We start from the raw sequence: 22,708 nt of genomic DNA, 5'->3' as shown, positions 1-22,708 counted from the left end.
TCTGTTTTCTTTCACAGATAACAGCCGCTTCAGACGTAGTGCCTTCAAGAGTTACAGCATGCCGACCCGTGTGGTAAACATGTTGCAACATCACGTTCTAGTAGTGTTTGAGGGTCTGTGTGTGTGTGTTCATTGGGATGTGTGTGTGGGTGTATGCTGGGTTGTTTGCATGTGTCATTTTGTCCTCAAATTCACTTTTAACTACATGATGAATCCTTTGATTCTCTATTCGTGTCATAATAGGTGAACATTGTTAAAAAGTATTCCCCCCCCCCCCTCAGTTAAGTTGTGTATACAGGTATTTCATTTCAATGTCATTTCCCGTTTCTTATGTTCTTATGATCAATTTCTTGCGTTGTATTTTGTAAAAAAAAATATTATTTTAGTTTTTTGTTCATTATTTACCATCCTCTCATTTCCTCTTTTCATGTTCAGCACACCTTGTGCTATGACTCATGAATAGAGTTTGATTGACAGGGCAGCAGATCAGTGTCAGTATACTTGCTGTCGGCAGACGTGGTTTCTGAACCAACGGCACCGTGTGCCAAAGTCAATTTCCTTTTTGAAGTCTCACCGGGCGTGGCAAATAATTGTCACATCATGATTCCCGATAAACAAGCTTCCTACAATCGCTCCATTCACCCTTTGGTCCAGTGTCATTCACCCTTTGGTCCAGTGTCATTCATTCTGCCACTTCCCTTGAAGAGACTCGATCACACACTGGCCAGTGTTGCCAGATTAAATAATAATAATAAGCGATCAGGCCTATATGGCTATTCGTTTGTTTTTGTTTTGCTCCAAATAAGGAATTACTCTTAAGAAACAAGCCCAAAAAACCACCAACATAGACGGGAACCCCTTTTAGGGTTTTTATTTTTACCTGTCAACCCGTGAACTTATTTTGGGGTATAGTTGTTGCTACCCCAAAAGGTACAGTAGACGTTTTTTTTCCAGAAAACGTAATAGGCCAGGATGTAGAAGGCATTTCTTTTCTTTTTTATAATTGGCCCCGGGTCTAAAATGTGTTCAAACAAGCCCAGAGTCGCTCATAATAAGCAGCCATGGCAACACTGTGGATCACACACGGCCATCATCATCATATCATCCGTCCCCATGCGGCCAGCGTGACCCGTGCCACCAGTGCAGGCCCACTCATGTGACGGCCAATCAGTCACAGCATGACTTGACTGCCACTGCTCCGCAGCGTCACTCATGTGGAATGAATTAGGAACAGTCGACCCACTCACAGCTGCAGTCACGGGGTCGGTCACTTGTCATCTGCTTAGGTCCAGGGACAGGGACACAGCACACGTGGCTGTGGGGAGGGGCACTGATGAGCCCTCCTGTGGAGAATAATGCTCAGTCGCCACCGTCACAGTGTGTTGATTTCGTCTATTTAAACCACGGCGAGAAATGTTCGTCGACTACCTTTATTCACAGACGAAAACGAAATAAAAACTAACCTATATTGACCAAAACTTAAGACTAAATATATTGACAATTGTCAACAAATACAACAGCTAGACTAAACTAAAATGTTTAGGAGGGACTAGTGGAGAAGAGATACAGTAGAACTAAAAGACAAGTCATGTTATGCTTGTTTGCGCTCGGGTCTTAGCACTCTGAAAATAGCAGATCTACAAGCTCACAAGAGCAATGCGTTGTGAGCTTGTTGATCGTCTATTTTCAGCATGCAACCAAGTGTAAAATCAGGCATTACGACGTCATCAAGGCCAGCCAAAATACATTGTAAAGTAAATCAACTGTAGATTTAGACAACTATAATCTTGATATGACTAAATGACAATGACTAAACTGTGAAGCAGTCACCACTGTCAATTATACGCACATATACAGCATTATCGTTGCTGTCGGGCAGAAACCTTTCATTAACATAATCTAACTTTTTATGTTATTTCACCCCATAAATTGATACTACATTGTCACGCAAAAGCACCAAAAGTTGTAGATCTGCTACTTATGCCGTTTTTGAATTTGAATCCTGAAAAGTAACAGTTTTGGATATATGAGGTTTCCACCCGACAGAGACGATATACAGCATATCGGCCTCCCATAGATAGATAGATAGACAATACAAATAGCACAGATAATTTCATACTTAATTTATTGATATTCCATCACTCCCAGCATGTATAAATGTATCGCCACAGAAGTCACAGCACAAGCCGATGTCAACCGTGAGACCTCACATACGCGAATGCATCGAATATCCACATCTTTTCTCGCATAGATATTTACAATTTTACAAGACATTTACAAAAAAGAAAGTACAGACTGTTTTAACAAACAGATTAGCTTTAGTATACATACATAATAACACTTCCACAAGAAGCATTGAGCAATAGAGCTGTCTCACAACCAACCGGCTGTCTGTGAGACTGTGACGCATGTGTGTGTGTGTCGGGAGGGGGGGTAAGTAATGCACAAAATTGGACTGACACCGAGGTTAGTACAAGACAAGTGTGTTTAGATCCAAGCAGAGGCTGTTGTTGTGGGCCATGTATGTTTGTGCACAGAGCAGCGGTCAACTCTAAACACACGGAGAGGACTTTACTGAGCACACTATGAGCCAAGGAGGGAGAGCATTACAACCACAGTTTAATTCGCTGGGGGGGGGGGGTATAAATCCATGATTATACCCCTGCTTTTTGATATCCCTTCCCTGGTCCCCTCTGATGAGTTCTCTAGCTGGCCCTCTCTGGTCAGTCAATTTGTGTTTTCTGTATTTTCTGTCTCAAGTGGCTAAGAAAATGTCCCCCCCCCTCTGTTTTTTTGTTACAAATGGACCCCTGCCGCTAACATCCAGGTTCCTGCCAGTTGGAGGAGGGGGGGGGGGGGGTAGGTGGGGGGATTTGTCGGCAGGGGTGGAACCCAGAGCCTCCAGCGGTGTCTCGTCTTTGCAGATGCAGATTTGTCAGGCCTGCCTGAAAGGGGCCAGCTATAGGGATTAACCCCTGACCACTCACACACGTCATCCACCGAACCTCCAGGCAAACTGAGGCCGGACACGGAACGGAACGGACAGGAGAAGTCAACAAACCGCCAAACAAACAGTCTCTCTCTCTCTCTCTCTGATCTATCAGCTCATTGATCAGAAGCAGGGACTATATGTTTTTATCTGATCCGTGGCACACAAAGCCCCACCCCCTGCGGTGACCCAGCTCGTTGCTAGAAATGACCGTCGGGTGCCAAGTGTCGGCGGGTGTTAGAGCTGACTGTTGCGTGTTAAATGCAAGTGTTGGGCAGTGACCATTTAAGTAATATATTAGTGTAATATTATTACTTTCTCCCGTAACTAGTAACGTAACCTATTTCCATTTACTGAAACAGTAGCTATTAATCAGTAATTTTGAGTTACTAATTTATAATGAACACAATGTGTTTTTAGACTATATTATTGGGGTTGTCACATGTGGGGAAAAAAGAACAGATCTATATTGATAGCTTGTAGCACATTGACACATTGTTAGCTTGTAGATTTGTTCTTTTCACATGTTCTTTCTCTCTCTCTGAAGTTACTCTTCATATCAAGTCATAAGTAATTTAATGTAATGTTATTCTAAGGAGAAACTAACTAGGCTACTCCTCGTGAGTAATTTTCCCATGTTATTTAAATAAATGTCAACTCCCAGTGTGGATTGAGCCAGAGGCCAGGTGATAATTGGCCCTCCATGCTGACCAGGAAGGCTTTCACACGCAGGTAATAACTGAGTACATTTACAATGGAGGCTCCAGACTCCTACTGCATGTGAATGGAGCATAAACAGGCCAGCCCTGAGTGATGAACAATGAAGCCACGATTGCCTTCGATCTTATCACACACACACACACACACACACGACCAGACCTGCCAATTATTATTTCCATGACTGTTTGTTTCCCTGTTCCGACAGAAAGACAGTTGACTCTCATCAGTCCGGACGACTCACTGTCTCTCTCGGTTGATTCATAACAGAAGACGTATTGCTCTTTGATTGCTTCATCATAACGCCAAGACGTTGCGTTCTTTTTTTTCTTTTTGGTCTGTTTACACAAAGCAGCCGAGTGTGTGAAACACGTAGTTGACACTGCAGGGCTGAAAGATGACACCCTTGACCGGGTGCCAACAGGAGACGACTCAGCTGACAGAGAGAGAGAGAGAGAGAAAAAAATCCCCAGTATCCCAACTGTTGCCTCCTGTAGAGTTCCCCGATGGAAGTACCCAAATCCCCCCCCTCCTCCTAGGGCTCACTCACGTTTGTGTCACTTTTGAAGTAGAGTGAGCCGAGAGCAGAGGAAGGGGAACTGTTGGCTGGCTCCAATAAATCAGTGTCTCCAAACCTGGGGTCTGGACTGGGCCCTCCTTGGGGGGGGGGGGGTTGCCAAAGATCACAGGGACCTTGTGACGAGGCCGTATCTGTTTTTTGGAGGTAGTCCATATGTTTAAACACGTTGCACAAAATCATAACTTGCTTTCATCCACTTCGTCTGCCCGTAATGTTCTCAATGTGATAGCAGTCCAGCTTGTCGTCATATTTTACCATATCTCCCAAGTGAGCTTGTGGATAGGCCATTTCGGAAACTGTTTGAAAGTGGTTAACATAGAAAAACACAAGTGCATGTTTGGTGGGGTGGGGGGGGGGGGTCTCAGCTTTTGTCACATGTACTGAGTACTCCCTCCAAGGAAAATAGATTGGGGTCCAACTGCAATAAATAACACTCAAGTTCTGTCCACGCCCCCCCCCCCCCCCTCAACGAGAGGTTGTCCCAAAGTTCATACAAAACAGAAGAACTTCTTCCAGCTACACCTGGAGAAGGCCTTGGCCTTCCTCTCCGACGAGCGCCTCTTCTTCACCATGCGTGTCTTGTGCTTGATGGCGGCGAAGATGCCGGCGTCGAACGCCTCCTTCAGGTTCTTCTGCGTCAGCGACGAGCACTCCACGTAGTCCGACGAGCGGATCTTCTCCGCCAGGCTCCGGGCCTGCGAGCCGGGCACGGGCTTCACGCCGGCGCCGGAGCGGTCCAGCTCGATGAGCACGTTGACGTCGGCGAGCAGGTCTGACTGCGTGCCCACGAGCACGATGGGCGCCGAGGGGTTGCGGGCGCGGATCTCGGGCACCCACTTGGCGGTGACGTTGTTGAACGAGGCGGGGTTGACCACGCTGAAGCACAGCAGGAAGACGTCGGCGTGCGCGTAGGAGAGCGAGCGGAAGTCGTCAAATTCGTCCTGGAGAGAGACGGGGGTGGAAACGAAGGGTTAGTTCATTGCGCTGTGATCTAACGCACTGTTTCATAAACAGTAGGTTCAGAATCTGGGCACATTTTTATGGGTCACAACAAGTAAATAAATATCCCTTTATTTTAGTTTCCAATTCTTTATAAATTAAAAGCACCTTTCTTTCAATCCCATGAAAAAAAGAAAATCCGATAATTAAAGGGGGGAAAAAAACGTTTAGGAAGCTACAAAACGTGACGTGAGCTTGTAGATCGGCTATTAGTTTGGCATGCCAGGGAGAAATTTGTCTTTTGGGTCTGGAGCTAAACAGTTTGGGAACCAGTGATCCAACGTCTCAGTGAAATTAACCGCAGATGATTCAGTCTGAGTCAGAGTTTCATTGGGTTTCTGTGTCACAATTAGTGACATGATGCTTGTTGCACAAACCAACTATAAGTGTATGGTTGATTGTCCTCGACTAATAGTCATGGGAATTGATTTAATCTATGTGTAAAATAGTGTTTGCTCTTTGCTGCTTAATATACAGGGAGCAGCCTATATAGTATAAGTTCAAGTTGGAAAGGCTGAGAACTGACCATTCTTGATGTTGATTTCAGAATGGATACAACTGGAATGATTAAATGGTTCTCTACGGTTTACAAGGGATGCATATGGGTGGGACTAATCAATTAACAGAGGCTAAATCCAAATTGACTGATTAATCAATTAATCGACAATGAGGGAATGGGTACTATACAGTTGAAGCCATACAATGTCGCAATGCGACACGATGTGAGCTTGCAGATTTGCACATTGTTTTTGGCTCTTTTTAACAAAATGATAATAACGGAGAGGTTTCTGCCCCAGCAGCAACGACATCCTTGTTATCGACATCCTTGTTATCGTGGCTACCAGGTGACATCTTGACATAAATGTGTGCCAATAATATTCGTACCTGTCCAGCAGTGTCCAGCAGCTGGACTCTGACGGGGGTTCCTTCCACTTGAACCTGTCCTGTAGGCAGAGAGACACAGGGACATGCGTCAGAGACGAGTAGACATCCACTCAAACAACAGTCACACACCAGACAGTGGTGTAAAGTAACACAGTACGTTTAATTACTCAACTACTGTACTTAAGTACGATTTTGAGGTATATTCCGATTTTTCAGTGCCTCTGCTTGGGCGCCATAATATATTACTTCTACTCCATTACATCTCATAGGCTAATATTGTGCTTTTACTCCACTACAATTACAATTAAATTAACACTTTAGGTACTAGTTGTAGATTTGGATTGTATTACAAAACATACGACACATTGTGAGCTTGTAGATCGGCTATTTTCGAAACATTGTATACATTTGAAAACTTGTGAAATGGGATGTTCTACATCTTCTACTTTCTACTTTAAGTACTTAATGTACATTTTGATACCAATACTTTTGTACTTAAGTATTTATTTTATTCTGGACTTTTACTTCTACATTGAAGTATTAATACTTTTATTTAAGTGAGTAGGCTTATTCTTTCCACCACTGAACACACTGATGTGGAATCTCGTTATTAAGTTATAACGCAGTTGCTAGAAGTTGCCAGTGCATGCCACTGACTTTTCCCCCCCTCCACATTAGTTTATTACTTGTTATTAGTCATGCAAATGCAAACAGAAGAGGCTACAGTCAGACATTAAAGCTAAAACGATATAGTCACATGGTCTCCGGATATGTTTAACATAGCCTACTTGAACGATATATTTTAATGTCCTTTTATGATGTTTTTCTTTTGCACTTAAAATAACAGTTTTAATGAGTCATGATTTTTTCCTTTTTAAACATGCACATGTTACACAATACACAATACATTCATATAATTAACGAATCAAAGAATAACTTATGCTATGCTATGCTCAGTGTATAGTTTGACTTTGGATTTCTCTAGATTGGTGGTTTTCATGTCAAGGACCCCCACATTGATGTGTATTTGGCCGCTGAACCCTATTTTAAACCGTTTTGTGCCAAAGAGCCGCAACAAGATTTGGATTGTTATTTGTTAAAATAAGATTATTCGAATAATACATAAATAATAGCATAATAATGCGTTGTGAATTTGTAGATTGGCTGGAATATCCAAAGTAATACAACTGGTTTAAAGTGGTTGAATTAATGATATATTGTCATTTTTCTGGGGACCCCCTGGAACACTCTCAAGGACCCCACTTTGAGAACCTTGTTCATTTTCATTTTTAGTTGTGGAACTTGTGGTTATCGACAATTTCCATACTCTGATTCTGGTGTATAAATGTATAGATAACTCACCGGAGAAGACGTCGAATCCCGTCTGCTTGTATTCAACGGGATATCCATTTGAGGTGTAGCTGACTATCATGCTGGTCTTGCCTACGGCTGGGTCCCCGACCAGCATGCAGTTGATCGCGCCGCTCTGCAGCTCGTCCTCCTGGCTGAAGCCGCAGGCAGACGGCACTCTGGACTCATGGTGGAAGTAATCCATGTGGGGTGGCATGTCGAGACAAACATTAACGTCCTAAAAAACCCTACTGAGACGAGGTGGCCGCTGCTGTGTGTGGACTGTGTGGAGTGTGGAAACAGAAAACACTGCAGCTGTGTCTGTGTAGTAGGATAGGATATGCAGTAACTGTCAGTGTCCCCAAGTATGGTCTGTCCTCTCCGGCTGTAGTTCCAGACAGTGAATGCTGAGTGAGTGACGAAATGCGGGTGTCGGATTTTAACTCTCCGCCCCAGTCAGACAGGTTGGTTGTGATTTGCATATGGATAAGCCAAGCCCCTATATGCGTCATTCTCCCCATTAAAAAAAATGCCACTTGACAGCCCTGCTGAGTAGATTTACTCAAGTATTGAATTGAAAAGAAAGAAAAACATGATTTAATTGATTTACTCAAGTAGGCTACTGTACTTTAGCGATGTAGCCTCCTTTACTTGAGTAGCATATTTCCCATTTCTTTTGTATAACTGAAATTGACAGCATTATAAATCAATGGTTCTCAGACTAACCTTTTTACGTAAAGGACCCCCAAAATTGTAATGTATTTGACCGTGGACCCCCATCTTTCACTCAACTAGGCCTACAATTGTATAACAGCATGAGTTTGGCCTACTTTGCATAGATTGGGTTTATTGCAAAACATACATTTTATACTTATATTATAATGCTATACTTATCATTTTATTTTAGATTAATTTCAACCATCTTTCCAACTAAAATTAAACTTTTGTAAAATGATCATGATGTCACAGTTCAATAATAATAAAGCCTTTATGATTATAAAGTTACTCCACCATGGCACTTGGAAATACTCTATCATTATTATTATTATTATTATTATTATCATCATTGATTTTCCACAACAAAATCAGCACAATAAGTTAGCATAAGGGACACTAAAATGTGAGAGAACTGCGACCCCTGCTGCCAAAAGAACAGCACTACATCGACTGTGGTCACATGACACAACACACAACACACAGCCGTCACCTGACTGGGCGCACACGGAAGCTATGCTACTGTATCATGTAGCTGTGTGTCTGTTTGCATATTTCATAATTTAGTACTCTAATAATCCTAAATTTATCCTGAACCTCCTTTCAACAGACGCATGAAGAAGGCAACGCCAGCTTCTGTATCAGCAGCAGGGACGTTTATTTTCTAAGCGTTTTCTGTTGTTGTTAAATGTAAGCAGCAATAATGGCTTCCATTCTGGATGAATACGAGGACTCGCAGAACACCAGGCAGTCCCTCCAGCAGCACAGCCGCCTGTCGGCCACTAACATCGGGATAACACACTCAGGTACACCGGGGAGCGCACTTGCCTGTGCCTCTGCTTGGGCGCCCTGAATACATGTTCAATGTGTTTGATTATCATTACCTGTCAATAAACAAACAAACCACTCTCAACCTGGGCCTGGGGTCCCACATTTTGGACAGTGGTTCTACAATTAACTAATTAAAATGTAGGCATTTAGCAGACACTCTTAATCCGGAGAGATTTACAGTAAGCAAGGTAAACACAAGGCAACACACCAAATGCATAGAAATGGTAATCTAGGTAAACCGAGAATAACCAGACTAATTACACTACAGAGGGTATGCGCATGCATAAAGTGAATGGCAGATCGAGTGGCAATGTGTGTGACAAAGTGAATTTAATGTTGTTTAAAGTCATTTAATGGAATCAAATGGGACTTTTCTGTTTGGATGTATGAGCTGTCGAGGCCAGAAAGTAGTGTTTTCCACTCAGTAGGCGTTCCTGCATAACTTGTCACACGCATACCCTCTAGAGGGCCTAATATCAAAACAAAAAATAATCTGTACATTGAAACTATACAAACTAAAGGATGCCAGGTCAACAAATGAAATCTGTTCTCAAACGTTTTCATGTCGAGAATCCACAAATTGTATCCCATGAAGCCTTGAATTCATGGAGATTAGTTTTTGTCGCTTTCCTAAAACAATAATTTGATGACCGGCGGAGGATTATTATTGGAATACAACAAAGAAAAACATCTTGCTTCATGGGGTGTGTAATTGATAGAAAATAAGTAATTTTTTGGGTGACCTACTCCAGAAACGTTTAACGATTCATAAATGTTTAGGTCGACTTTCGTTTGTCCTCCCAACAGGTTTTGTGAACGTGAGACTGGAAGAGGAGAAGCCCATATTCAACAAGCAGAGGATCGATTTCTCCCCGCCGGAGAAGATCAATCACTTTGCGGTGTGCAACAATCAGCTGTGCATGAGCCTGGGAAAAGACACACTGCTGAGGTGAAGACATCCTGTTATCACAGCTAATTACACAGTATTAAAGGCCCATCTGAGACTGTATGGGTGATCTGATTGGATTAGCTGTGATCATGGTTCCTATATGTGTTGATTAGGGTTAGAACACACATTGTCTTGACATTTAATGCATAGGTATCTCTTAACACCTGGTTATGTTTGACTTGTTAGTTGTTACTGATAGCACGCCATCTCTTATCGTGTCATTCATCCATTCTATTCTATCTATGCGGTTCAATGTTGAGTTGCAGTAGTTGCAAAACAAATGACATTTCCTGATTTACGTTGTCATTGGGTTCCCACGGTCATGAAAATCCTTGAAATAGTTTACTTTGACATAACTTATATTGTCTATGTCGGGTGGAACCCTCATATGTCTAAAACTGTAACTTTTCAGGATTAAAATGCAAAAGTAGCAAGCTCAAAATGCGTTGCTTTGCGGATCTGCTACTTTTGTTGCGTTTGCGTGTAGTGTGATCAAGTAGTGCGTTGATTTACGAAAAAACACAAAAAGTTAGAATGGAGAGATAAGAGGTTTCTGCCCGACGGCAACGATATCCACTGTCGGACATTAGTATCCATTGTTTGTTTTGTAATGAGAGGATGCTGTCTTGTTTAGGATCGACCTGGCCAAGCCGGACCAGCCAAACCACATCGAGCTGGGGAGGAAAGATGACACTAAAGTACACAAGCTGTTCCTGGACCCCACAGGTAACACAGAAAAACCAAACGCCTACGTTTTTTTTTTTTTTTTTTTTTTTTTTAAGATATTTTTTTGCGGCTTACGCCTTTTATTGATTTTTGAAGGGACAGACAGTAGGCTGACAGGAAACGGGAGAGAGATGGGGGGATGACATGCAGTAAAGGCCGTGTCGGGTCCGGGAGTCGAACCCGCGGCACACTGCGACTGGATTACCAGTCCGGTGCCCAGACCGTTACGCTACGGCCTGGGCCAACGCCTACGTTTTAATGTCAAATCACGAGCATTAAATGGCAACCGTCTGTGAGTCAGTCTGATGCTCTGTGTTATCATGCGATGCCAGGCATTCTAAAGAGCAAATGATTCATCATGTGGGCTGATCATTTATCTTTTGATTCATTTTAATTAACCAGGAGGTCACCTTGAGATTAAATGATGTGCTGGTGGTGTGGAAATGACGGTGTCATTAACAAACTAGCTCAGTGTTTCACAGCCACAGATTTAATGTAGACACCTTAAATCGATGCACTGACAGCAAATACAAATAGATAATCTAACAAACAAAGCAGTGAAAATATCGTCTCTGTCAGGTAGAAAAGTCCAAAATGTTAACTTCATATATAGAATAGCAAAAGAGCTTGTAGATCTGCTATTTTTGCTGCTTTTGAATGTGCTATTTTTGGTGCTTTGATGCGTGTGACGCTGTAGTATGATCAAGTAGGACGACTATTTTAGTTTGTTCAGTAATTATTTTTGCCAGATTCGGACAAAAACAGAATAGGGAAATAACTTTACCTATTGATTTTTTTTACTGTGCACATTCTGTACATGAAATCTGCTCTATAATAAAGATTGATTGAAATAGGTCAAACTAGCCACAAAATAGCCTCTTCTATAGAAGTCTCGGATATTTCAGAAAAGCAAAGATTAAAGCCTCAATCTGCAATGTCTTCAACTAGCTGACTGTATGTAGAACAGCAAGAACATATGATTAGAATTACAATACCTAGAAACATATTACATATTGTTTTGATTGATTGATAGATAGAGATAGATAGTATCACTGTGACATGATGTAACGCTAGTGTTGATTTTGACAACAATTTTTTATTTAGTTTTAGACTTTTAGTCCAGTCTTTTGAATAAAAATCCATTTAGTTTTAGTCGACTAAATATATCATATTTATTTGACTAAATCTACAGTTCATTTAGTTCATTTAAAACTTATTTTGGCCGGCCTTGATGGCGTCGTAATGGCTGATTTTAGCCGATCTACAAGCCCCCAACTCCTTGTGCTGCAACGCGTTGTGCTGCAACACGTTGTTTGTGAGCTTCATCTGCTGTTTTCAGCATGCAACCAAGCAGAAAATGACTTCTACAGGATCTCTTCTCCACTAGTCCCTCCACTTTAGTCTAGTTTTTATTTGTTGACGAAATTGTCAATATATTTAGTCGTCATAGCTTAGTTTTTATTACATTTTCCTCAGTGAAAAAAAAAGGTAGGCGACAAACATTTTCTGTCATAGTTTTAGTCGGCGAAATCAACACTGATATAACGCCTGTCCTTTGTGTCCGTCGTAGGTTCCCACCTGGTGATCAGCCTGAGCACCAGCGAGTGCCTCTACCTGAACAGGAACACACAGAGGGTGCGCAGCCTGTCCCGCTGGCGAGGACACCTCATCGAGAGCGTGGGCTGGAACAAGCTGCTGGGCACCGAGGCCAACACGGGCCCCATCCTGGTGGGCACCGGCCAGGGCATCATCTTCGAGGCGGAGATCTCGGCGACGGAGGGCAGCCTGTTCAACACCAACCCGGACCAGTACTTCAAACAGGTCGGTGGAGAGAGTGGATGTTGCATCTTCTGATGGGAGATCTTGAGGAATAATATCTGGGGGCTAGTCCCAGGTTTGCAGAGGGTTGCATACCCATTTCCTGTTCCGGTTTTAATTGGCTACAGATATGAACAGGAAAAGCATGCGAGAGTATCATATTTCTAAACAAACATTTAGTCCATAGACTTGGCTGGCAAACAATTTACAGTATAAGTGCTCTAAACACTAAATGTGGCAAAACTCCATAGACTTGGCTGCCACATGACTTCAAAAGCCATACTTTGGAGTGGCCCTTTGAGCGCCCCTCAAAACAATCAACTGTAATGACCTGTATGCCGAAATAGGGAGGCCAGGTTGAAATAAATAAATATTTGCTGTATCATTGCCTGGAAAAAACATAGGAAAAGTTTAATAACGGCCAATATATTGACTGAACCATGCAGTACATACCAGTGTTAGTGATTCAATAGCCAGAATCTTTCAAATGTCTACATGATGTGCACACACAAAGCTTCAATAGATCTTCTGAATTTATATAAAATACAGGTTACACACATTCCACTCTAGTCTACACTACACATTGTATGACATTGTGTCCGTATTCCCTGGGTCAGGTCCATTCTGTGGAGGAGGACGGCAAGCCGGCGCCGGTGTGCTGCCTGGAGGTGGAGCGCGGCCTGGAGAACAAGTACTTCATCATCGCCACCACCCGGAAGCGCCTCTTCCAGTTCGTGGGGAAGGTGCCGGAGGGCTCGGAGCAGCAGGGCTTCAGCTCCATCTTCTCCCAGAACCAGGACCTGCTGCCCAGCTTCCAGGAGTTCCCCGTCAACATGGGCTACAGCGAGATCACCTTCTACACCTCCAAGCTGCGCTCCTGTCCCAAGGCCTTTGCCTGGATGATGGGGAACGGAGTCCTGTACGGTCAGCTGGACTACGTCAGGCCTGATTCCCTGCTCAGTGACGTACAGGTATTTTGGATTCAGTTCACCAGAGTTGGTGTGCAACAGAACAATCAAAGTTGTGTGTGTGTGTGTGGGGGGGGGGGTCTACAACCTTACCTTTTTGCTATTGGTGCGACACTTTACTACTAAGTATACAAATAGGACTTAAGAGGTTAATACTACTGATTCCATTATTAAAAAATTGTCCCCCCTGCCCTCTCCCCCCTTATCTCTCTCTCTGTCCATGTCTCAGGTGTGGGAGTACACGGCCGACATTGACTTTGGCTTCAACAAGCCCATCTCCATCGTGCTGACGCAGTTCCACTTCTTGCTGCTGCTGCCCGACCGCGTCAAGGCCATCTGCACGCTCAACGGACAGGTGGTCTACGAGGACGTCTTCCCCGACAAGTTCGGCGAGCTGAAGAAGATGATCAAGGTAAGATTGTAATAGTTTCATTTCAGTTCAGTTTTAGATCGTTTTGAATATTAGCTTCTTTTCGAATTCAGTTGGTTTTAATTAGTTTTTTAGAGCGGATTTGCTAGTTTTTAATTCATGAAAATGTGAATAGTTTTAATTAGTTTTGGTGTTAGTTTTTCTTTTAATACTTTAGGTTATTTCTCACTGGTGCACGATTGAAAAGATATAATTTAAAAAGGTATTCAGTTACAGATGAACCACCGACACCATCCACAAACAACTGTTACAAAACTTTAGTTTCAGTTCGTTTTGTAAACACACAATACAGTTTCAGTTAGTTATCGTTTTTTATTTTTATTCCGTTCAAAACTCTTTCAGCGCCACCTGGTGGTCACCAGTTTAGGCTTTGAGTGCCAATTCTCCCATTATAAAGAAAGAAATAATTTGTAATTCTATTATGCATGTAATGTGCATGTCATCACCTGTACACCAGATTAGAGGAATTTTCAAAATATGGATGAAAATAAAATAAAACTATGTTTTCCCAAGGGAAGACGTCTTGACGCCCGTGGCATCCAGTACTTAATTGGCAATTAGACGTCTTGACGTTTATGGCTACTAAACAGTTTTAACGGAAAGGTTTTTTTAATTTTAGTTTTCGCCATTTCGTTAACAATAACCTGCTCAGGACCCGGCGGGCGGCCTGGTGTGGATCTACACGGAGCGCGCCGTCTTCCGCTACCACATCCAGCGCGAGGCGCGCGACGTCTGGCGCATGTACATGGACATGAGCAAGTTTGACCTGGCCAAGGAGTACTGCCGCGAGCGGCCCGAGTGCATGGACACGGTGCTGGCGCGCGAGGCCGACCACTGCTTCGCCAACAAGCGCTACATAGAGAGCGCCAAGTGCTACGCGCTGACGCAGAACTACTTCGAGGAGATCGCGCTCAAGTTCATCGAGGCGGAGCAGGAGGACGCGCTCAAGGAGTTCCTGCTGAAGAAGCTGAGCAACCTGAAGGCGAGCGAGCGGACCCAGATCACGCTGCTGGTCACCTGGCTGGCCGAGCTCTACCTCAACCGCCTGGGCCGGCTGGAGAGCGACGGGAACACGCTCGTCTTCCAGGTCGGTCGGCGCTCCTCGAACCTTTTTAATTCCAGACCTTCAGTTTGGTATGCATTATGCCACATACCCCCATAACTCAGAGAGTAGAAATGGAACCAAAAAGATCTCTAAATCCTCCATTTGGTTCCATTTGTACATTATAGAGTTATAGACCTGTAAGGTTACTTTTGGTTCATAACTATCAATCATTTTGGATTATGCTAACCCGGATTCCACTTTGATAACCACTGTTTTAGTTGATGGTTAATTATCAGACAAATCATTGCGATTATTACAAAAGCCAAAAACAAATCTTAAAGAAAAGCTTCTAGAGCTGCCATTTTCAAAAGTTTGTATACATTTGTAAACTTGAAATGGGACATTTCTGCATTACTTTTTGGACTTTTCGATGTCAATACTTAGGTATTTTTTACTCAAGTCATTGTGACTTGAACTTAACGGTAACGGAGTGGTTCTACATTGCAGTATTGTTACTTTTACTTAAGTAAAACAATTGAGTGCTTTTCCCACCACTGCCCTACTGACTGTGTGCCTCATTAGGAGACCCGCGAGGAGTTCCGCCGCTTCCTGGGCGGGGCCAAGCACAAGGAGTGCCTGTTCAACAACCGCTCCACCATCTACGACCTGCTGGCCAGCCACGGCAACGTGGACGACATGGTCTACTTCTCCGTCATCATGCAGGACTACGAGAGGGTCATCTCCCACCACTGCCAGCACGACGACTATGGCGCCGCCCTGGAGGTGCTCTCCAAGCACTGCGACGAGAAGCTCTTCTACAAGTTCTCCCCCGTGCTCATGCAGCACATCCCCAAGAAGGTGCGGGCACGCACGCGCGCACACACACACACACACACACACACACACACACACACACACACTTTTTGCCGTGAGTTTTTGTTGTGTTTTATTTGAACTGTTATAACTACTATAATCATCAATTTCGGGAGGAAACCACCATTTTCAGGAAATTGAAAACGGAACCGGTGTTCCAAATGGGTCCACTGTAGTTATTAGTCACAATCTCTTTTTTACAATACTTTTCATTGGTTCAATAATATAAAGCCCACAGACACTCTTTAACCAATTTCACTTAATACACAATATTATCACAAGAATATTTCATGCAATTTCTTTATGGTTATTTCTCAAGTTACTTAAAAGTACAACCACCTACAAGGTAACACAAACTAAAAGAAAAAGGAGTAACAGACCATTTAGACCAAAAGACTTGTTCTTTTTTGCGAATGAAACCATCATTCTACAGAAGTATAAATTATGACATAGAACTGCAAATCATAGACTGTGCATTCACTGTATCACAATATATACGTCTTATACGATATCTCTAAAGCAAACAACTCAAACAATATCTCTGAAACGGCATACCGTGGAGACATTGTATCGTCTCAACGATATTTAGCGCCATATCGCCCACCATGCCTATCATTGGGGGACTAATAAAGGTCCGTGTGTCTGTTTCAAGGTGGTGGACGCCTGGATCCAGATGGGCAAGCGTCTGGACCCCAAGAAGCTGATCCCGGCGCTGATGAACTACAGCCAGATGGGCAGCACGCAGCAGATCAACGAGACGGTCCGCTACATGGAGTTCTGCGTCTACCAGCTGGCCGTCACCGAGGAGGCCATCCACAACTACCTGCTGTCCCTCTACGCCAAGTACAAGCCCGACTCGCTGCTCGTCTACCTGGAGCAGGCAGGGACGCACGCCTCCGACATCCACTATGACCTCAAGTACGCCCTGAGGCTGTGCGCCGAGCACGGCTTCCTGCAGGCCTGCGTCCTGGTCTACAGGATCATGGAGCTCTACGAGGAGGCCGTGGATCTCGCCTTGAACGTACGTACGTGTGTGTGTCAGCGTGGCGTGTTCAAGATCGTGTGTGAGTGAGTGGCAATGTGTGAACTGTCGGAGCCGAGCGTAGACGTGTTTTTTTTTTGCCAGCTACGTAGACGTGGGGTTTTTTTTGCCAGCTACTTGAAAAGTGCCTGGACAACATTTACACGTTCCTCTAGTAGCGACCATAGTGGACACTTTTTCATGGTTGGCTCCCTCTTGGCTGCCTCTAAGCTAATGGGAGACTTACCCATAAAACCCATAGTCTGAACGAACGGCATAAAATACTCTGAACGCCACAACGTGAAGCTGTGATGGTCATGAACGAGAGCTTGCTGCAGCCGGCAATTATGACCAAGTCATTCTTGTTTCATGTAGGCCGGAGACATTTCTCTAGAGCGCAGTGGAAAGTATGATTCTAAACAATCTGTAGGGATTCTTTCATTCAGGTGACAATCAAATCATTTAAGTACTTATCACTTTACTTATATTATACCTCAACTCCTACAATTCCAAGCGCTTGTCAGGACGGGGGGTCCCCAGTTAAAATGTGATAGTTTTTGAGAGGTTCACGGCCTGAAAAGGTTGAGAATGAGAACCTCCGATTTACCCTGTTTGTATTTAACGAATGGCGTGAACTTGGTGTTGACCTGCGGCAGTGGTCCTTGAGGTGGTTCCAGGTGGTCCCCACTGCTTCCCAGCTAAATGATGATGTAGAGTTGGTAACCAATGAAAAAGGGTTGAAAACCACTGACCTTGCGGCATGGCGTTCTCAGGTGGACGTGGACCTGGCCAAGTCGTGCGCCGACCTGCCCGAGGACGACGAGGAGCTGAGGAAGAAGCTGTGGCTGAAGATCGCCCGCCACGTGGTCCAGGAGGAGAAGGACGTGAAGAAGGCCATGAACTGTCTGTCCAGCTGCAACCTGCTCAAGATAGAGGACATCCTGCCCTTCTTCCCCGACTTCGTCACCATCGACCACTTCAAGGTTGTTTGTTGTTTGATTGATTTTAATACTTTGTTTCATTGGTTCTCAGAGTGGGGTCCGGGGTGGATACCAGCGGGGCCCCAACTAAATAAAATTAGTTAATATAGCGTCACAATCATTTTCATATTTTTATACTTTATATATTCAAAAAGTAGCGCACTACTTCACGCAAATGCATAACACTATATCGTCATTCGTCCGAATCTATCTATTGGGATTCAAATTCAAAAATAGCAAAACTAGCATATTATCTACAAGCTTGCAGATCTGCTACTTTTGAGTGACGCTGTAGTATGATCAAGTACGGCGTTAATATAAGAAAAAAGTGAGAACATGGAGATGAAGAGGTTTCTGCCCAACGGCAACATTATCCTGTATTAATGTGTGTGTGTGCGTGCGTGCGTGCGTCAGGAGGCCATCTGCAGCTCCCTGGCGGAGTACAACCAGCACATCGAGGAGCTGAAGCAGGAGATGGAGGAGGCCACGGAGAGTGCCAAGCGCATCCGCGAGGACATCCAGGAGATGAGGAACAAGTACGGCATGGTGGAGTCCCAGGAGAAGTGTGCCGCCTGCGACTTCCCCCTGCTCAACAGGCCCTTCTACCTGTTTCTGTGTGGACACATGTTCCACACAGACTGCCTTATCCAGGTACCCAATTCAATTCAATTCAATTCAATGGAGCTTTATTGGCATGTGAAAACATGTGTTTACATTGCCAAAGCAAGTGTCAAAAACATAATAAAAACTGGTGAAAATGGGGAAAGTATATACAGTTGGAGGGAGTACAGCTTTGTGTAAACTGAGCTATGTCACATTGCGTCGTTATATAGATGTTATATGGGTATAACGCTTTTTTGAATTAAAAAAAACACAATGTTTTGCAGTCACTTTGGGACAAATATCAGCTTTTTTTCTCAAGACTATTTAAATGTATACAAAAAAGTTAAAGTTAAAGATGTAACCGTATTTTAACCTAGTCAACCCACGTCTTGTAACCACTTGAACTCACAATACACCGCAACGCAGTGATCTGCATCAGTGGTGGATACGATACGGTGTAATCAATTAACAACATAAGCGTTACTACTTTGTCCCACAGTGGTTTTGTGGAGAAAATTATCAAAATAGCCAATCTACGCCTTGAGCATATAGATCAGCTAATTGCACAATTTCCTTTAGAATTTATTTTGAAAATGTTCACCTTTAATGACAAAATAGGGATAGATTACTAATCGATTATTTTGTATAAACTTATTCTTAATTTTTTTAATGGATTTGTTGTGTAATAATTGTGATATTTCAGGAGGTGACCCCTCACCTGACCGCCTACAAGCAGAGTCGTCTGGACGACCTGCAGAAGAAGCTGGCCGCCGCCGCGCAGTCGTCCCGATCCCGCCATCGCCCGTCGGCGCCCAAGGAGGGCGAGGGCGACACCGCTAGCCTGGGCAAGGGCAGCGCCGGCGCTGGCGCCAGCGGCACCAGCCGCGAACAGATCAAGTCGGACATCGACGACATTGTGGCGTCCGAGTGCGTGTACTGTGGCGAGCTGATGATCAAGTCCATCGACAAGCCGTTCATCGATCCGCTCAAGTTCGAGGAGGAGAGAGACAGCTGGTTATGAACCAGAAAAGTTGTGTGTCTCGATCGTATGATCGATCGGTTGACGTGGGACCGATCCGCTCAGCGATGACGGGGATTCTTCTTGCCTGCTGAGAATGCCCACTGCCTAACAACAACAACCCGCAACCGGCTTCATTTGGTTCCAACGTGTTTGTGTTGTTGACAGTGTTTGAGGCTGATCTGGAGAACTTTGCACCCTACGCGGGGGAACGCATATATAGGCTGTGTTCAGACCGATGGCTCAAATCAGATTTGTGCGCCTATCCTCCAAATTGGATTCGGATTGGTTTTTTAGCAAGTCTGTTCAAAGAGGACATTGTGTGCACATCTTGTACCTGTATTTAGGCCAGGTGCTGGACATCAAGGCAAGAATCAAAGAGAGGGCAAAACATCCACACTCTGATTTTAAATATAATAATAAAATAACAATAACAATGAAGTCGATTGTGAGCGTCAAAACCAGTGTGCGGATGTTCTACCTTCTCTTTTATCAAGTCTGAACACCACAAATATTCACATGGAAACAGATTTTTGCTAATCAGATTCGAGCCACATTCCTTAGGTGGTTTGACATGTGATTCAAATCTGATTCCTACAGATGTGTCTCAATTTGCAGTCTGCACTCTCTGACACTGAAGCCTGATGTTATACACCATCATATGTCAGGGTTTAAGTTATAAGCATTACGCGCACACAAGTCATGTTATAGCACCGCAACCAAAACCAATGCAGATCGCTCTACAGTGTCTGCATACACAAACAATAGCCGGTCTGATCACTTACAAGTAAAGTTTGGACAGTCAAACGGGATTTGCTTGCGTTCTGAGCCTTTAGCGATAGAGGCTGTTATTTGACCATACTGTTGTAGACACACACAGATGGGATGAATCTGTGTGGCTTTAATATAACAATGCCTGAGCTGTACGTATGTGGATGTATGTGCCTGAACTACCCTGCTGATATGTGTAGACTAGAGCACTGGTTCTCAAAGTGAAGTCGGGACCCCCCCCCCCCCGGGGTCCTTTTGGGTGATCCTTACAGCTCTAATTTGAGTGTACAAATGGACCCTTACGGGTGCATTTGGTTCCATGCGTACCCTCTCAGAGTTAAATTAACGCTTAGTGTTTTGCCGTGTACATTGGGGTCCCAGTGATAAACATTGTGCGATACAGGGGGTCTTTGGGGCTAATATGTATCAAACTGGGGGTCCTTGAAAGCTGAACAGTTTGAGAATCACTGGCGTAGAGAAAGAGACACTGCACACAGGCTCAGATCAGATTGCAAGTAGAGATGTATTTAAATTATGCACTTGTTCGTGTGTAACGGCTACAACAGCTTGCGTTGTAGCTGTCTGTTTTTGCCCTCTCTAAAGCTTAAATCTGCAACTTTATTGAATAAAACATCATTTTTTAACCAATCTGTATGGTAGAATACGTTAATACAATATTAATATAACATTTAGACCCTGCGTCTCGCGAGCCAGACTGTTGCCTCCCGCAATCTTCAAATGTGGCGCCTCCTCCCCGCTTCCATTTTGTCTTTAGAGTCGCGCAATTGTGTCCTAATGTCAAAATAATCAAAGCATATATAGCTTGCTGCTTATCAGTAATGAAAATCGAAAATAAAATCTAAAGAATAAATGGCAAACGGATGACGGCTTCCTAACTAGACTGTACAGTATGGCAATCGGAGATTGCGGAATGGTTGTCTGGCTACGCGAGACTACTGGTGTCTCTGTTAGGAGGACATCTACTGGTTGACAAGAAGTAGTACTGACTGCCCCTAGCTCATAAGCGGTATGCAGTATATCTCCCCTGGCCAAGCAGCTCAGGCTAAGCGCTACGCGTGTGGGAGAGCCTGCTTCCTGATTTTCAGAGCTACTGATTACACAACTTTCATTATACCCAATCGCACAATAATATCCATTGCCTAAAATAACTGATCTACAAGCTAACGGAGAGCTGCTATGTGTGTACGTGGATTAGTTCAAACTTCATCAGCTTCAATGAAATTAAGTTGATTATGAGTTCTGTTAGGCAAGACACCGTCCATTTTTCCGAGTGTAGACTTTCAATGGTAGGGTAAGTTTTTTTGTTAAAATATTTAAGCACTATATTCTGAAAGTAATCATTGCTGTAGAGCAGCTGTGTCCAAAGTGCAGCCGTGAGCCAAATACGGCCCTGGGGCGATTTTTATAAGGCCCTCTGCTTCATACCTGAATTGTACAGTATTATGAACCGGCCCGCCCAACAGTATGGGACATTTTTACATTCAAGATTTTTAATCTGGGCATTTCCCAGAGTATAATTTGTCAATGTTCCTTGTTTCTTGTATTTATTTTTTTATTGCTTTATTACTTGCTTCACTGTACATTTGGTAATGTGACATAAGGCTGAAAAAAGGCTGAGATACACTTTTTGTTCACACACACCAGACAAAAGACCATTGATATTAAATATTGATGATGATGGTTAAATAGAATTGTTTAAATCCGAAGCTAAATTATGTAGTTGGCCCTTGAGTGTTTTAATATTTTCTAATATGGCTCCCTTTGAAAAAAGTTTGGACACCCCTGCTGTAGAGTGTTTGTTCAGTAACAGGGCTGAGGGCTCCCTGCATCTCCAGTGCTTTAATAAACAGAAAATAGAACATTTTCAGGTGGGTGGCCAATCTGGCGAAAGGCCCATTTATCAACTTAAAATATATAGTGTTCCAGTTTAAGTTTTCTCTGCTCATTTCATTGTGTCATGATCATCATCTCCAATTTCACTTGTATGATCTGCTGCATCATGTGTGAGTTCTCTATCCTGATTGGATAGAATTGGTGTCTCGACCTAACAATTCTGCATTTTCTATTTAGCTGGAGGGATGGGGAGACCCCTGTTAGTTACTGAACAAATACTATAGCAATGAGTAGCCTTCTATCAGAATATATACCAATTTAACACTTATTTTAACAAAACAAACATTACTTCTTACCCTACCTACCCTACCACAAAGCTCTTGGTTAGAATGAACTACCGTAAAAGGCTTTTCATATACTCTTATTTTGCAATCCAAGTGTTGCATATCTATGATTGTCTAATGGCTGTTATCATGATGGTGTAATAAATATTTAATAAAGCATTTTATTAAGTATCACTTGTCCTGAAATTTGTTTGATGCCAACAGCAACATTGTATTTTTATCTAACTTAAAATAATCAACGCT

The 22,708-nt window shown here is 43.4% G+C and overlaps 2 protein-coding genes across 2 annotated transcripts; one reads left to right on the top strand and one right to left on the bottom strand.

The window, feature by feature from the left end:
* Nucleotides 1-4,047: 4,047 nt before the first annotated feature.
* rhov (ras homolog family member V) lies at nt 4,048-7,897 on the bottom strand. The gene is made up of 3 exons (XM_083790258.1): nt 7,533-7,897; nt 6,171-6,229; nt 4,048-5,227 (listed from the first exon to the last, which is right to left on the bottom strand). Exons 1-3 carry the CDS (start codon nt 7,735-7,737, stop codon nt 4,775-4,777), a joined length of 717 nt encoding a protein of 238 aa, XP_083646384.1. The 5' UTR covers nt 7,738-7,897; the 3' UTR covers nt 4,048-4,774.
* Nucleotides 7,898-8,742: 845 nt separating this feature from the next.
* On the top strand, nt 8,743-22,628 carry vps18 (VPS18 core subunit of CORVET and HOPS complexes). Its single transcript, XM_083789683.1, has 12 exons — nt 8,743-9,040; nt 9,873-10,014; nt 10,649-10,740; nt 12,311-12,561; nt 13,176-13,529; nt 13,756-13,938; nt 14,609-15,043; nt 15,584-15,859; nt 16,527-16,895; nt 17,669-17,878; nt 18,290-18,526; nt 19,182-22,628. The coding sequence occupies exons 1-12, from the start codon at nt 8,938-8,940 to the stop codon at nt 19,497-19,499; spliced, it is 2,970 nt and encodes a 989-aa protein (XP_083645809.1). The 5' UTR covers nt 8,743-8,937; the 3' UTR covers nt 19,500-22,628.
* The last annotated feature ends 80 nt before the right edge of the window (nt 22,629-22,708 follow it).

This window comes from Protomyctophum parallelum, assembly GCF_964188405.1.
Source record: "Protomyctophum parallelum genome assembly, chromosome: 19".
Taxonomy (NCBI): domain Eukaryota; kingdom Metazoa; phylum Chordata; class Actinopteri; order Myctophiformes; family Myctophidae; genus Protomyctophum; species Protomyctophum parallelum.
The sequence above is the reverse complement of the archived record's forward strand: the minus strand, read 5'-3'. Positions and strand labels throughout refer to the sequence as shown.